Source organism: Phaseolus vulgaris, chromosome 9, assembly GCF_051622355.1.
Source record: "Phaseolus vulgaris cultivar YP4 chromosome 9, ASM5162235v1, whole genome shotgun sequence".
Lineage (NCBI taxonomy): Eukaryota > Viridiplantae > Streptophyta > Magnoliopsida > Fabales > Fabaceae > Phaseolus > Phaseolus vulgaris.
Window position 1 is genome coordinate 33,696,431 of NC_143506.1, and position 16,965 is coordinate 33,713,395.

Consider the following 16,965-nt stretch of genomic DNA (forward strand, 5'->3'; position numbering starts at 1 on the left):
CTCTGACTGAAGATACTCTTTGGCACACAACCTAAAATGGTCTTTTATGGACGCTTATATAAGGAAACACCCTTATGAAAAAAAGATTGAGGTTCTCATATATAAAAAAAGAGCCTCACATGCATGAGATTAATTCAAAAAAGCCTTCAAGTGCTAAAATTATAGTTATTCTTCTAGTCAACTTACTTAGAGAAATATCTTCATTGTAAACTCTTCATTGTTAAGTAATATCTATAAAGCAATGAAAACATATTATTTCATATTCACTCATTTGAGTGAGAGTCTTCTAATCAAATAACATCTTCTTTTTTTTTGTATATCCTAAAGAGCCTTCATGTATTTTTCTTGGAGAGACCTTGTGTACTTGTGTTTAAACTCAAGGGAAGTTTAAATTGATAACTTAAAGAGATTTTGTATATTAATATATAGAGACAATATATACTTGAATAGCTAGGAATAACTTTATATAATCATTGTATGCTAAATGTGACAATAATAATATTTGTAATATGATTTGTTAGGTAGACCCTTACTATTATAATTTACGAACTTGACCTAGTCTTTATTGGAATAAACATGTATAAAAGTTATTGTTATTAAACCTTCTATTACATATACATTAGTTGTTGGTTATCCTTTTGATACATTAGTTGTTGGTTATCCCTTTTGAAAAGACTCATGAACATTTTTTTATAAACAATGATAATTATGTTTTTAAAAAATTCTATTAACCTTTGGTAGGCCATTTGTTAAAAAGTTTTCCAAAAATATTTTATTATCTTCACAACTTCTTATTTCCAAAATTAAGGTGTTCTTTCAATATTTTTTATTGACACAACTTTACCATTAATTATCCTCTAATCTTATAAACAATTAAGTAAAAAACAATAGTTAATTATTTAGTAAAATAAAGAATGAACACCTATATCCTATTTATAATTTTTTTTTATCTTTTATTCATTTTAACTTATCTTCACTTGTCAGGTCTTACATTATTAATTATTTTCTTTAAATTTAATAATTTTTCTTGTAAATATATTAATAAAAAAAAGAAGTAATCCAACTAGTTTTTTTATAATTAATACTTTCTTAAATTTATCTTTTTTAAAAGTTTTAGTTTAAAAAAAATTGTTTAAGAATTTTTAAAAATATAATTTTAGTCTTTACTATTTTTATGGATGAATATTAATGATAAAATTTTTAATCGATGGATTAAATTAGATTTTTATTTAACTAAATCAGATTAAATTGAATTTTTAATGAGTTAAAATAGATTAACAATTTTTTTTCCAAACTATTTTATAATTTGAAATAAAATTTATTTGATACATGTAAATGTTTATCCTATTATTTTCCAAAGCATCCCTTCTAAGAAGATTCAAAATGATATATTCATACAAATGAAAAGAAATTTCTATCAAATAATAAGGGGCAGCAAAACTCGTTCTTAATTACTTGATATCCTCGTTTCATTCATAGAACTTTAAGTCAAGCGTGAAATGATTAGCAAAATTAATATCTCACCCGCATGCCAAAAAAGCCAACTAAAAAGAGTAAAAATATTAATTCAAAAATTGTAAGCCTTTTTTTCTTTTTAATGTTTTAGTAGATTGTAATAATGGAGTTTTATCTTTTGATAATTTTTTCAAAATTCACAAAATTATATTTCTTTTCAAAATAAGTAAGTCCTAGGAAGAATGATATATTGATAATTAGTGTTTTTATTATAAGAAAATAAAATAAAATAAATCCATAGAGTTGGAGTGAAAACTAGGTTAGAAATATACTATTATACGTATTTATATGATTGACAAACAAAAAAGACTAAGATTTTCCCTCTCTCGTTTTATACAATAAAAAATGTAAGTGTTAGTACAGAAAATATCCAAAGTATCTTTCATTTTTAATTTTGTGTAAAAGATAAAACGAACATTTTATGTTTTTTCAATCTTTATATTCTTGTTATACTTAAAAAGGGCTCAACATTTTTCGTTTATGTTTCCCCTTTTTTCTGTTCCATTGACTTGGTCTGTGTCCTTTTTTCTGCTTCACCATGCATCAACCAATAAGGGATTAGCCCCCTAATTCAAGTTTTCCCCCTTTTTTGGGTCAAACTACATATGCGAGTGTTTTTTGACGACAAACTCTCCATAATATGAGGGTAATCTTTTTGTGGTATTTTCGAGTAGTTGGAATTGCAGAAGACCAGCGAGATTCAGTGTAATAATACAGTGACATTCAAATAAAACATTTTTCTTGAAAGCGAAAGGTATTAAGAAATGACTTCCACTATTTTTTTTAAATTATGGGTTTATAAATAGTAACTGTCTTCATTATATGGAATTAGACATCATATTGTATGGAAGGATTGAGAGAATCTTTAATTTATTTCATTTTATTTTTCTCTTTCACTTTTTACTCTTTATATTCGGTATTCAGTCGAGATGATATTTGTAAAAGATGTTTCTACGCTCAAGTAAATGTTTGGTATTGTTGTAATAATGACGTACATTTATCTTAATTGTTGTATCTATTTATACAGTTATGATGAATCATGTTATTGTTGGACCGAGATTAATATGTGGATCGTAATTAAGAACATATTACTTAATTTTATGTACAACTTAACCTTGTTAATCATCATTTAACTTTAATGCATTTAAGCACATTGCTTTATTAGGATATTGTTCTAGCCAACTTGGGTCGGTCGAAATTTGGATAAGCTCCTTGTGGTTTCCCTTCAAAAACCTTGTGGGAACGAGGGAGACTCCTTCTGCGATGACACTTCGATGTTCAAGTCAGTAAGAGCATAAAATATAATAAGTATATATAAATATGAGTTAAGAGTACTCCCTATGTTGTTTATTAGATGATACAAGATGATCCTTTCTGAAGACCAAATTGTAACCTAGCCCTAGAACCTCTCCAAGTGGTCTAGGATCAGTGTGTAAGATATATCTCCTTTTTTATGTTTCCTTTGATATATATTGGTCATATCCTATGTAACACAGTTTGATTCTGTCTTTATTGAGTCATTATGGGTGATTAAGTCTAATTGATTGATATTCATTGACTTATGCTCCCTCATAATATTAGATATACAGATCGAGAAACGACCCATAAATGACCAAACATCGGCCAGACCCATGACCTAACAGATATATTTTGATATCATACTTAGAAATAAATTTAAGTTTAACTCATCTACATAAAATATTTTTATAAAATAAGAATTACCCCCACTTAAAATAAACTAATCTTATTTCTAATCGAGATAGCTAATAAAATAAAGAAATAAGTGAAAATATTCAATTTTCTGCACTTTATTCTCTTATTATTTTTTAATTTTTATATAATTTTAGTAAAATCAGTTTGTTTAATGTTGAGCCCAATATATAACACGAGAAGATAAACAAGAAGAACAACTCAAGTCTTAATGTTCAAGCTATACAATGTGACAATACAGGAAGAATTTATCTCATTCTAAAAATGCATTAACTTAAGATTAAAATTAAGTAAATCCCAAACTTTAGAATTACATTAACCTCAATATAAGGTAAACAGTAAGTGGAACGAAGAATCTATTAAATAGGTGGGGGAAGACATGGGCTTTTGGTGATAGTGATGATTGGGTATTTTATGCGACGAAAATAAAAATAAAGTACAAGTATTTGATAAAACAGGATGTATAATTAAATAGTCTTGTATTCAATTTTCTACGAACAAGAATATGAAAGAAATACAATTAAGATAACACCACAATAACAAAACATGGATGAAATTATGGAGATAATGATTTAACCAAAATTACAAGACAATGTTAAGCAATTGAGAGCAACAAAAAATAGTTGATATATATTTTACTTTTGTTGTTCAGAGAGCTATAATCTCATGCTTCTTGATTGTTCATGAGACTGGGATCTCACAATGAAGACTAGATCATACAATGAAGTTGCATCACTTAGTTATGCTCTTCCTCTCTACTTTATCTTTAACTTAGTCTACATCATAGTAGATTATCAACCACATATTTTCTTTACGCTTAAAGAAAAAATTAAGATTAGATGTTTTCGTATTTTTTTCTCTTAACGATATTGTTATTTTTGTGTGGGATGAAAAATAAGAAAAATTCTTTCAAAACTCATGCATACATTCTAGTGCTTCCAAATTTTTCAAAAACTTTTGAATTAGAGGTGGTGCCTCTAGGGTTGCTACAAGTGTTGTGTTACTTCAAGGTGTTCGTTCTATTGCATATTTTAGTAAAAAACTTTGCAAACCCTCCTTGAAATATGTCACTTAGAACTTTATGCTCGCATTCGGTCCTTTAAACCTGAGAGCATTACTTAGTGACTTAAGAATTTATCATACACACCGATCATGAGTTACTTAAGTATCTTCGAAGGCAAAGAAAATTAAATAAGAGGCATGCTAAGTGGATATAATTTCTAGAATAATTCTCTTATGCTATTAAACATAAGAAATATAAGAGTATGTAGTTGTTGATGCCCTATCTAGAAGACATACATTACTCATTTCTCTAGGCTCTCAAATCTTAGGTTCGATAACATAAACGAGTTGTATGAGCATAACATTAGCTTTGTATCCACATACACATTATGCAAAGTCCATTGCATCTTGCAAAAACACCATTGGATTGAATTGTTATCATGCTTTCTTCTTGTTCTTTATAAGGTTTCTAAAGTATTCTAATAAGTTTTTCTCCAAGGATTCTTCCTTAGGAGAGGAACCAAGTGTCAAGTTTCTCTTGAAACTTGAGAAAATTTTAAACAATGTCTTAGTCTTTTGTTTCTCTAAAGATGTTTCCATCACGTGTTTATCATAAGAAGGTGGATGATGGCGTGTTCATAAAAAAATATTAATTAAACTATCTTGTAAAAATAATAATTAATTATCTCTTGTTTTTATAGGTTTAAAAGAACAATTGTGCAAGGAGGTTGAGTGTGTTAGTAAGGGATTCAAAATAAATCATGAAATTTTGAGTATTCGTAATTATAAGCTATTGTAAAGAATTAAGAAGATACAAAAGATGAAATGATAAAAAATAAAACTTTAATTAGTTATAGTGAAATTTTGATTAATAAAAAAATAGTAACTTTAATGTTTATGAAAAAATATATTATAATAAACAATATAACCAGTTTCAATAACTTATTGGTATAATATAAACAATAGTTCTTTAAAAACATTAAAAGGTTTGGAAGTAAAACTTTTAAAAACAAAGTCTTTGCAAATAAAGTTTGGGAAAACGAAAGTCTAGAAATTTAGATGTTGAACTTCATCTCATTTTGAGAAAATTTGAAAGAGGAATATCAAATAAACAATTTGATGTAAACAAAATTTCTTTGATAATCATTTTCTTTTATATAATAAAAAAAGAAATTTTTTATATTAGTCCTGGCATATTAATGAATTTGTTTTCCTTTAAAAGTCTTCTCAAATTCGTGAAAAAAATTCTCTTAAAGGATGTTGGAAGGATAAGGACATGAGCAGGGAAGATCTTAAATAAATAAATTGTTGAAGAGTAGAGCTTATTTTGTTTGTGAATTTTCGAAAATAAGAAAATTGCTTACATTTTCTTTCTTGTACAAAATAGTTGTAAACAATAATTCTTTTGTAATTGGGCCTATTAAGCCCAACAGGTTAAGGGTGTGAAAGATAGAGGGTTAAGAAGCAAGGAGAAAATGGGAGTCATTCAAGACCAATGGATCCCCAAAACATGTAGAAGCAAGCCAAGAAAAATGTGAATGAAGCAAGAAAAGTAACCATAAAACATGCTTCAATATTTTTTATCAACTCCTTTTATTTTCATCATTAAATTTCTTATTCTAGGATATGATTACTTTTTTACCATTAGATCTAGGTTTAGATCTCATTTAAATGTAATTCTAGGTGAATTTGCATTTCATCTAGTTAAGGAAATCGACTATAAAGAACTCTTATTTTTTTTAAGAGAACTTTAAATATATTGAACATGAGATTTTCTAAAGTGCTTTGAAATAAGAGAGTTATTTCTTGCTCGAATCTTATCTTGAATCATTAGATCAAGTGGTGACTTTATCAACACTTATCTTAATATTCTCTAAGTTGCGTAAAAACCTTCATCCAACCATAAGTCATTTTTCTTTATATTTATACTTTATTTCCTTTAATTACCAAATTAAGTTTTTTCTAGTTCCTTTCTTATTTCGTTAATATGTTGTTGTTAATGTTTGTCTGTTTTCTATCTTTAGAAGCAAGTTTTCACACTTGAATAATCCTATGGTTAAACTTATGTTTAGTGGCAAGCATATAAGGATTTTAATTCTATATTCTTCTTGTTCTTATTTTTGTTGTGTTCATGTTATTGTTTTACTATTAGATGCAAATTTTCACATATATATAATCCTTATGGATTAAATTTCTCTCTAGCATATATGAGTTTCTTATTTGTGTTCTAAAATTCATAAAAAAAACAAATTAAAGTTATTAATCTTTAATAAAACTAATTCAATTATACTTTCACTAAAGGGTTTGATGGGTGATATAGGATTTACTCAAGGAAAGACAGTGATCTTCTACAATAATAAGTGTTATTGTTTAATCAAGAAGCATCATGTGCAACATGATTAAACAAAGCATATGATGAAACTAGTTCCTAGAAACAAGTTCAGTAACAAATTATTAAGATTAGAATACCTATCTTGATAATATCATCTAGTATTTTTTTTTTATCAAAAGAGTCCATATTTATATATTTAATATTGATAAGGATTGAATGAAAAAAGTTGCTTTCATGTTTCTGGTACTTAATTAGATGAGAGGTAAAAGTTTTGCAAAAATTTCTTAAAAGAAACATGTCTATTGTATAACATATATGTTGTCTTCTTTTGATTTTTTTTTTATAATTATTTTACTTGATAAGTTCAGTGTAAGAATATGTGGGTGTGTTTATACAAACATGATAAGATTATGACACATGTAAATATATTCCAAATCCTATAATAATTGAACTTTATTGGAGTAATTATGCTATAGTGGTGTATCATATTCGAATCTATTATTATATAGAAACATGATTGGGATATATCTTTGTCCTTATCCTTTGAAACAGTATTTGAGAGAACAAGAGAGGCTATGAATGCTGATTCTGTGCGAACAACAAAGACATCAACATCCATTTTGTTTTCTTTATCACTTCACTTAATTTTTGACTCGACAAAACCAAGTGGAGGACCTATTATGGGATCACATGATGCCTTATCAATAGATTCGAGTCAATACTTGTTTTCACATTTTTATTTTGTTTTCACCAAATGCTCTCTCTTCTTATTCATACCATTTTCATTCAATATTTTCTTTAATCTATTACTTTTTTACTTAATAAATATAGTAAGATTTCTTTCAATTTACAATTTTCTATATATTTAATTCTAACTTGAAATTTAATTTTTTAAAGAAAGTATCCATAAGATAAATTATTTATCATATATCTAAAATAAAATTTATATATATATATATATATATATATTAAAATTTTAGTTTTATTAAATAAATTTTTATTTATCAAAACACTTATTTTCGTAATATTTTATGGTATTCAATCAAAACTTTGAAGAAATACAGTATAAATAAGTTTCGTGATATTCAACGAGGAATATCATTGCCTTTTAGGTAGGACAAGATTCAATAGAATTTGGTTAAGATACTTGATAGCAAAAAAAGTCTTCTAGTATTAGAAAATTTAAAAATTTGATGGATTAGATTTTAAAACAAATTTAATATGATTTTTTTTAATATGATAATGGAATTCAAACCCTTAAAACTTTTCTTCATCACGCAATTTTTTTTCTTAGGATCCTTATAATGAAGTAAAAACTTCACCTCTGCCCTCCTCCTCTGGATGACAAAAGAAAACATAAAAAAAATATTAAAAAAATGATAAGTCATCATGGACACATCAATTACCTGTAACAAGTTTTTGAAAAGAGCTTGGTAATCTACTCTAGAAACTAGATCAAGTTCAATCATTTCCCTCTTCGACAATGATCTACACATGGATAAGGGATCCATATATCCTTAAGTTCTTCTAAGAAAGAGGAAGTTCCATCAACTATGTCTAACAAACAATCTGCTCAACTCTTCTCAAAGCTCTAAACCCATGCAATGATGTTGATTTGTCAAATGGGGTTTGAGCTCATGAAGGGAGACACTCCTGATATGGTTTATAAGTACTAGTGTAAAAAAGGGTTTTACTATGTGTATAAACACCAATTTAAGTGGGAACGTTATATAAAAAAAATGTGGTGGCAATTTTAAAAATAAAATTAACATATAGACTACGGTTTTAATTATAACTGTTATCTATTTGAAAATAGAGTATGTAGACTACAGTTTGATGAACAATTGTCGCCTATAATTGTGTCTACCACTATAGACTAAAGTTTTTTAGGTAATCATTGTTTATACTTGAGTCTACCATATAGACTACGGTTATTAGGTCATAATCGTCATTTATATGCTTTTTTATTTTCCAATTTAGACATTTTCATCTTCACGCTTTCTTCTCCATTGTTCTCATTGATGTCTTCTCTACAACCTCTCATTGTTGCCACTACTCTCATCCTTAAAATGTTCCTTTCTTAATTATTATTTTTTATGTTTTTTTCTTTTTTTGTGTTTTCTTGATGGGTTTTTCTCCATTTTCAGTGTTGAGTGAGTGGGTTCTCAAATTCGAAATTGTTGCTCATGTTTTACTCGTCGTTGCTATGTGTTATTGTTGATGCTCTTGAGCTCCTCCATAACCTTTGTTTCTTTACCACAACCCATAATTGTTTTCTCTTGAAAATTTCTCAACATCAATTTTGGTGGTCATTTCTTTATCTTCTTGAATTTCTTTTCTTGTCCCCATAGACGGTACCAATTGTTGGGTCGCCTATAGTGGTATAATAGACTATGTCTATAATTCAAAACTATAGACGACGTGTGCATAGACTACAGTTCTAAAACTGTTGCCTAAAGCCTTTAAAAATCGTTGTCTAAAGACATGTTTAAAGTAGTGAAGTTGAAAAAAAAAAAAACTAATTAAGTCTATTAACTCTTTAAAGGAAGCCTTTTGAAAGGAAAAAACTAAATTTATAGGTGCTTCTAATATGAAGAAAGAGATAAAAAAAAAACTAAAAGTATGAAATTTGCATATTACAGCAAAGTCTAATCGACATAACTCTAAAACATCATGACAAACAATGTGCAAGGGAGAAGACCCAGAAGTTCTTCATAGGGTGATCCAATAAGTCATTCTTTTATATCACATTCGTGTACATGAATCTTTTGTATCACATTTGTGTACGTGAAGGGAAGTTTGGTGTATGAAAGGATGTATATGAAGGTGCCTTGGTACCAATGTAGGGCATCTCGGAGGAAGCTAATGAGATCCCAGTGGATAAGAGGGATTTATCAATCCTTCAATGCCCATTACCGAAAATGATGTTACACCACTGCTAGTTCAACATAAATGTTTCTTCATTGTGAAGTCTCTAGTTGACAATGTTGTAATTTTGATCATCCAACCACCACATTGCTGAACCAAGACGAAGGGAGAAGATAAAACATTTTGGAGGAAGAATCAACATTTGAACAATTTTAGAATATTTTCTTTCTTTTTAGTCTTATAAAAAAATTACAAAAGTAAATAAAAAGAAGTAAAAAATTGTATAAAATTATGAATTTTCTTATGTAAAAAATATATGCATAAGTAGTCTTAAATTGACCTAATTAGAATTTGACTTAGAAGTCAAAGTCAAGAGTCAACATGTAACTCTTCATTAGGAAAGTTAAAATAGAGACAAAAATTTAGTGTAACATAACCTATTACTCCCACAAGGTCAAACAATAACTGTAAGAACATTGTAGCTTATAAATACTTAAAAAATTAAAGAATTGAACAATATGACACTTACATTACAAATAATAAATTTATTATTAATATTATTCTGTTACATACCATCATATTAAAGTACTATAAAAGAGATATACTTTAACGAGTAAAGATGATAGTGAAATTTAAAATCTAGTATAAAAATTAATATATAGGAGAAGTTATTGTTGGAGATCCCATATCGACTAGAGATTAGAGCCTTTCATTGTATATAAGTGGGTGCAAACCTCAACCCTATGAGCCGGTTTTATGGGGTTGAGTTAGGCTTAAAGTCCACTTCGTAATATGGTATCAGAGCTCTTCGAATGAAGAGTTCTGCTGCGCTTCTCTATGATTTTTATTTCCCTTCTTGGTTTTTTTTTTTTTTTTTTTTCTGTTCTCTTTCAAAATCTTGATTGGTTTTAAGAATCTTTTAGGCAATGTTTAATGAAAACCCTAGTCTTAATAGTAGTCACACTATTACATGCAATTTTTGTGGTAAATATGGTCATACTGAGGCTGTTTGTTTTCGCAAAGTGGGTTTTCCTTGTGGTAATGTTAAAACCTCAAAGTTTTCTTTTACTAGAAAAGTCTGCACTTTTTGTAATCGTCTTGGCCACACTGTTGACACCTGTTATAAAAAGCATGGGTTTCCTCCTGGCTACAAATTCACCAATTGGACATCCCAAGCCAATAATATGATTACTACTGACACTTTTTCTGAGCTTTTTCCTAAAGAACAGGATGTAAAAGGGATTCAACTTACATCACAACAGTGCCAATTCCTTACCAACATTTTGCGTCAGCAAAACCTTGAGGATCCTGCCCCTCACACTCAAATTAATCAAGTCGGCACCATCTCTACGGATGAAATCCCCAATACTGAGCATTCTTCAACAGGTAAGTTTCTCTCTTCACTATCTTCTAGAAAAGAATCTTGGATTATTGATTCTGGTGCCACTGATCATGTTTGTCACAATTTGAACGTTTTTACTACTTATACTAAAATTAAACCTGTCTTGATTAGTCTTCCAAATGGCCAAACTGTTTATGCCACATATTCTGGTTTAGTACGATTTTCTGATCAGTTTTATTTGTCTGATGTGTTATAAGTGCCTCATTTTCAATTAAACTTAATATCTGTTTCTAAACTCACACACCAACTTAAATGCACTTTAACTTTTACTTCAACCCACTGCATTATACAAGACAACCTCACTCAAGAGAGGATTGGTACAGTTAAAGTCATCGCTGGCTTGTACCTTGTCACTACCTTGCCTGCTTCTAGTCATTCTAAACCGCATTGTTTTGCTCCTTTTATTAATCGTAATATCACAGACAAAACACTATGGCATTATAGACTAGGACACCCTTCACATGAAATATTACATGTCTTAAGCAAACAATACTCTTTTATTACTGTTGATACTCATCATGTATGTGACACTTGTAGTCGTGCAAAACAGAGAAAACTTCCTTTCACTTTAAGTAATACTGTTACCTCTGCTATTTTTGATCTTGTACACTTTGATATTTGGGGACCATGTTCCATAATTTCTATGCAAGGTTTTCGTTATTTCTTGACTATTCTTGATGATTACTCGCGTTATATTTGGGTTATTCTGCTGCATAACAAATCTGAAGTGCGTCAACACATCATTAACTTCACTGTTTTCGTTCAAAATCATTTCAAAACTAATATCAAAACGATTCGTACTGACAATGGTGTTGAGTTTGCTATGTCAAATTTTTATGCTTCAAAGGGAATTATACATAAAAAATCTTGTGTTGAAACACCACAACAAAATGGCATTGTAGAACGTAAACATCAACACATACTAAGAGCTTCAAGCTCTTGCTGCTAACAATACTTGACAACTTACCCCTCTCCCTCCAGGAAAGAAAACTATTGGTTGTAAATGGGTATATAAAATCAAATACCATTCTGATGGCACTGTTGAGCGCCACAAAGCTAGAGTTGTTGCCAAAGGGTTTACCTAACTTGAAGGACTTGATTTCTTAGACACTTTTGCACCTGTTGCTAAACTCACTACCCTCCACCTTCTGCTTGCTATTGCCACTACAAAAAATTGGATTTTAAAACAACTTGATGTCAATAATGCATTTCTTCATGGTGATCTCCATGAAGAGATATACATGACCCCCCCACCTGGCCTCTCTCTTCCTTCTCCCCAGCATGTTTGCAAGCTTCAACGGTCTTTGTATGGCCTTCGTCAAGCTGGTCGCCAATGGTACGCTAAACTTTCTACTTTTCTTTTATCAAATAATTACTCTATTTCTGTTGCTGATCACTCTCTTTTTCTTAAATATAATAATGATAAACTCACTGTTATTCTTGTTTATGTTGATGACTTTCTCTTAACTGGTGATGACACGGAGGAAATCAATACAATTACTGCATCCCTTCACCATCACTTCAAGATAAAAAATTTAGGTAATCTCACTTACTTTTTGGGACTGGAAATTGCTCGCAACAGTACTGGTCTTCATTTAAGTCAACGCAAGTATACTCTTGATCTCCTTCGAGAAACTGGCATGCTTGACTCTGCACCTGTGGCCACTCCTATGACTCACACCTCCCGTCTCTCTCCCGACCAAGGCTCACCTCTTGATGCTGATGCCACTTCTCAATACAGAAGACTCCTTGGATGTCTAATTTACTTAACCAACACGCGACCAGACATCGCCTTCGCTGTCCACAATTTAAGCCAATTCATATCTGCACCCACAACTCATCAGCAAGCTGTCTCACGTCTTTTGCGCGTTACCTCAAGGGCACCCTGGTGAAGGACTATATTTTTCTCACACTAGTTCACTACACCTTTGTGGTTTTAGTGACTCTGAATGGGCAACATGTCCTACTACACGCAAATTTGTCACTGGATATTCCATCTACTTAGGAGACTCCCTAATATCATGGAAATCAAAGAAGCAGTCAACTATCTCCCGCAGCTCCTCTGAAGCCGAGTATAGAGGTTGTCTTACTTCCTTCAGGATTTACATCTTCCTCTCTCCCAGCCTGCAACCCTGTACTGTGACAACAAATCTGCCCTTCAAGTAGCTTCCAATCAAGTTTTTCATGAACGAACCAAGCATATCAAAATTGATTGCCACCTAGTTCGTGAAAAACTTAACTCTGGTCTCCTCAAACTACTACCCATTACTTCTGCAATGCAAGTTGCTGACATATTCACCAAGCCCCTTGCTTTCGCACAATTCTCTACTTTCAAATCCAAGCTGGGCCTGACAAATATCTACTCCCTAGCTTAAGGGGGTGTTAATATATTTAATTTTCTATTTTAAATTATTGGGCTTTGTTTGTTTGACCCAACTTTCCTTTTCTGTTTCAGCTAGGTCTTAATTTTTTTTCTTATATATACATCATGTATTTTACTCTCTAATATACAAGTGAATAAAAGTTTCTTTTATATTTATTTTTCTCTACAATTAGGGTTCATCAAAACCTCTATTTCTTCATTACGATTACGTACGCTACATTAAAGTATCACATCAGACAAGGAATATTCATCTTCATTTACTGTAATATGGTATCAGAGCCATTTCGAGCCTATCCTAGCGAGTATTTGTGTTGGGCCTATCGTGCCACCCGCTATCGGGCCGCTATCGGACCACCCATAATATATAGTCTCACGCACGAGTTGGTAGTCTCGACGTGAGGGGGGTGTTGGAGATCCCACATCGACTAGAGATTAGAGCCTTTCATTGTATATAAGTGGGTGCAAACCTCAACTCTATGAGCCGGTTTTGTGGGGTTGAGTTAGGCTTAAAGTCCACTTCGTAATAGTTATCCTAAATGATTTTTTTTTACATATTTTTATTACTTTATAATATTTTTTTCTGTAATTTCAATTTATTAAAAATTATTCAGCGTGTTGTAATTTTAAAAGTTATTCATGTCAACGAAAAAAAAAATAAACAACTAAAAATATTAGTCACAATTTAATAATTTAAAAAAATATAAAAAACACAATAATTATAATCACATGTTTTTAAAAAAAAATATAGAAAAATTAATTTTCTTTCGGGTAAATTTATGTAAATAAATATTACTCATTTTGGGAAGCATAAAATTCACGTTTTGAAAATACTTTTAATAAAATAAAAAAAAGTCGTGTTTTCAATAAAAATATTTTATAAATTTGGAAAAAATGAAAATACAAAATCTTTATGAATTAAAAGAACCAGAAGTAGGACTAGGAATTCCCTTTCAAACACAATTTATCAATTTTTTAAGAAAATAATATATCCACTTTTTAAATAAAAAAACAAATAAATTACACCAATCTCATAAAATGCTATTTTCACTGCTCATGTACGGAAAATTCAGTAGAAAGCATAATAAAAGATAATTTCTGAAAATGTTAGATTCTTGTCATAATTTTCAAAAGTGTCCTATCAAATCAAGCATAGAAATATCACATTGGAAAAACTTAAAAAATCTTCCTATAGAGTATCTTTTGTAAGTTAATATTCAAATTTTCATAACATACTTCTCGTACATATTTTTTTTCTGTATTTTTTATTATCAATTGAAATACATTAAGTATCATAAAACTAAGTACTTTTTCTTTAATTTAATGAGTTCTGCTCATAACTTATATTAAAGATTAATCAACGAGGGTGTGGTAAATGTTTTTGAAATAAATAATTTTTAAATGAGTATTTATAGGAGAAGTAAATAAGTGAACGAAATTTTTTATTAAAATAAGTAAAAATTAAACATTAAATAAAGAATTTGTTTTTAAGAATAAAATCACAAATAAATAAACTGCCCTAAGTAGTGATGAGGAAGATAAATATGTCCAACTTGTGGCCTAATTATGTCTTTTCAGTTCTCCCATAAAGTAATGGCATAGGTGCTTTCCAAATCAATACATCTTTTCCACTCTCATCATTTTCTTTCTGTTCCTTTGTCAGCAAGCACTGGCAGGAACAGAACAAACCATGATACAAGGAATCATAGAACAAGTTCATGACATAAGAAGCAAGGGACAATGTATTCAACTTCATAATCTGTGAGCTATTGGAACATACACATATCCATGGCTGGAACGCTTCCAGGAGTTGAATGTGCAAGAAGGAGAAGATTCCATAGATGCTTGGATTCAAACTCAACTTCTTTAGCTTCACATGTATCCACAAGGCGCTCTTCTTTTGGTTTGTATGCAAGTAACCATGGATATTGTTCTTCCTTGTCCACTTCACAGGTGTGTTCCTAATATCTTTAAGTACCTTTTCATTTCTATGCACATTTTATCATTAATTTTCTTCCCGGGTTTTAATGAAAACAGCAAAGAGACATGTTATACAAGAGACACCCTGAGGAGGATATGGTAGGAGCAGCCAGAGAAGCCAGACAGAGATTGGATGACAAGTTTAGAGCACAAAGGATGTCAGATAACAAAAGGTATACAAAAAAGTCAAAACCAAAAAGTTGTTTTTTATGCAGCTCTGATTATCTTGAAGAAGCATCATAATACTATAAAAGCATAGCCAAATCAAAGAACAAGCAGTACTAGGCTTGGCCTAGCTTAGAGGAAATACATACTACTTTTGGTCATATTTAAACAACACCATAGTTTCAAAAACTCCCCTTCTTATGTCTAGATGAAGAACTAGACATTCTGCATAAAAGGGCATTCCACACCAGAAACTATGCAGCAGATACTGCTAGAGACCCATCTGACTGAAACCATAGCAATTCTGTGACCAATTATTTGAGCCTAAGCATCAAACTGCATAAGGAAAAAAACATTTTCCTATCAAGTGTAACACACCACAACAGATTTAGTAATTGTCCCTCATGTCTATTGCAACCACTTCCGCAGATCTGATTATCGGACCCAACTAGCAGTGTCAATTTTTTATAATATCAATCAATTAGAAATTATCAATGCCAGGATTTTTAAAGTAGCCATTGAATTAACTTATCATACATTACTCAATGTGAGTTTATGTCAGTGTCTTTTGTTGGAGATCTACGTATACTAGGATAATGACAGAGTTTATCTAGAGTGAAAATAAACTTCTTATTAACCGATTTTATAAGATCGAGTTAGATTTAAATTACACTTTTTAATATATTTGTTTAATTTAACCGGTTTTATAAGATCGAGTTAGATTTAAATTACACTTTTTAATATATTTGTTTAATTGTTTGTGTTTTCTGAAATTGGTGTTTCATGTCATGGTATGGCTACAATATCAGCTTTCTTCAGGCTCAAATAGCTCTTGTATTTAATTTTGTGGAATAGTTGGTTCATGACTAAGTTGAATTTTAGCATATCAGATATATGATCCTACTATATATTGTCCTAACTTCAGGCTTAAATAATTGTTACTTATTGTTGTAAGTTTTTGGAATTGGTGGTTCATGACACCTAGAAGAATAATCACACATAAGTGAGTGATATTTTCTCTATTTTGTTTTGGAAACTTATGGTTTAACTAATTAACAGACAAAACAGTACAACATGTGTGGAGGGCGAAAGAACAAGGATAACAGAGTTGCACACAGAGGTATATGGGTCAAAGAAGAGTGGTGCAAGGAAATTCAGTTGGACTAGATGGAGCTGGAAGGCCTCTGAACAAGAGGACTGTGCCGTGTGCTTGGAATCATTCAGAGTTGGAGAGACACTGATCCATCTTCCTTGTGCACATAAGTTCCATGACAGATGCTTGAAACCATGGTTGGAAAACAATTCTCATTGTCCATGTTGCAGAACAACCATTCTTTCCCTCTAGATTTAACTTTTCCTTGTGTTCAATTGTAGACTGAGATGGATAAAACATGAACTCAAATGTTTGAAAATTTGAACTTCAGAGTGATCATGTGTATCTAATCTAGCACATTTGAAGATTAATCACTGATTATTTTGGCAAGCTCAGATGAAATTATCATAAACTTGATAGGAAATCATCAAAAAGTTGATTATCGATAGTTTGGATGGAATTAAAAATAGTTCTTCAAAACTAGATGGATCTGTTTAGTTTAGAAATTGAAGTGAATT

General features: G+C 30.3%; 1 protein-coding gene across 1 annotated transcript; it reads left to right on the forward strand.

The window, feature by feature from the left end:
• The first annotated feature begins 14,777 nt into the window (after window positions 1–14,777).
• On the forward strand, window positions 14,778–16,837 carry LOC137822036 (uncharacterized). The gene is made up of 3 exons (XM_068626923.1): window positions 14,778–15,162; window positions 15,247–15,362; window positions 16,414–16,837. The coding sequence occupies exons 1-3, from the start codon at window positions 14,998–15,000 to the stop codon at window positions 16,697–16,699; spliced, it is 567 nt and encodes a 188-aa protein (XP_068483024.1). The 5' UTR covers window positions 14,778–14,997; the 3' UTR covers window positions 16,700–16,837.
• Window positions 16,838–16,965: the final 128 nt, after the last annotated feature.

What these genes read in the sequence shown, in the direction of transcription:
- LOC137822036 (XM_068626923.1), top strand. Translation starts at nt 14,998, where the DNA reads ATGGCTGGAACGCTTCCAGGAGTTGAATGTGCAAGAAGGAGAAGATTC. An exon ending in CTTCCTTGTCCACTTCACAG is followed by an intron (nt 15,163 to 15,246) that starts GTGTGTTCCTAA and finishes TAATGAAAACAG; the next exon opens with CAAAGAGACATGTTATACAA. An exon ending in AGGATGTCAGATAACAAAAG is followed by an intron (nt 15,363 to 16,413) that starts GTATACAAAAAA and finishes ACTAATTAACAG; the next exon opens with ACAAAACAGTACAACATGTG.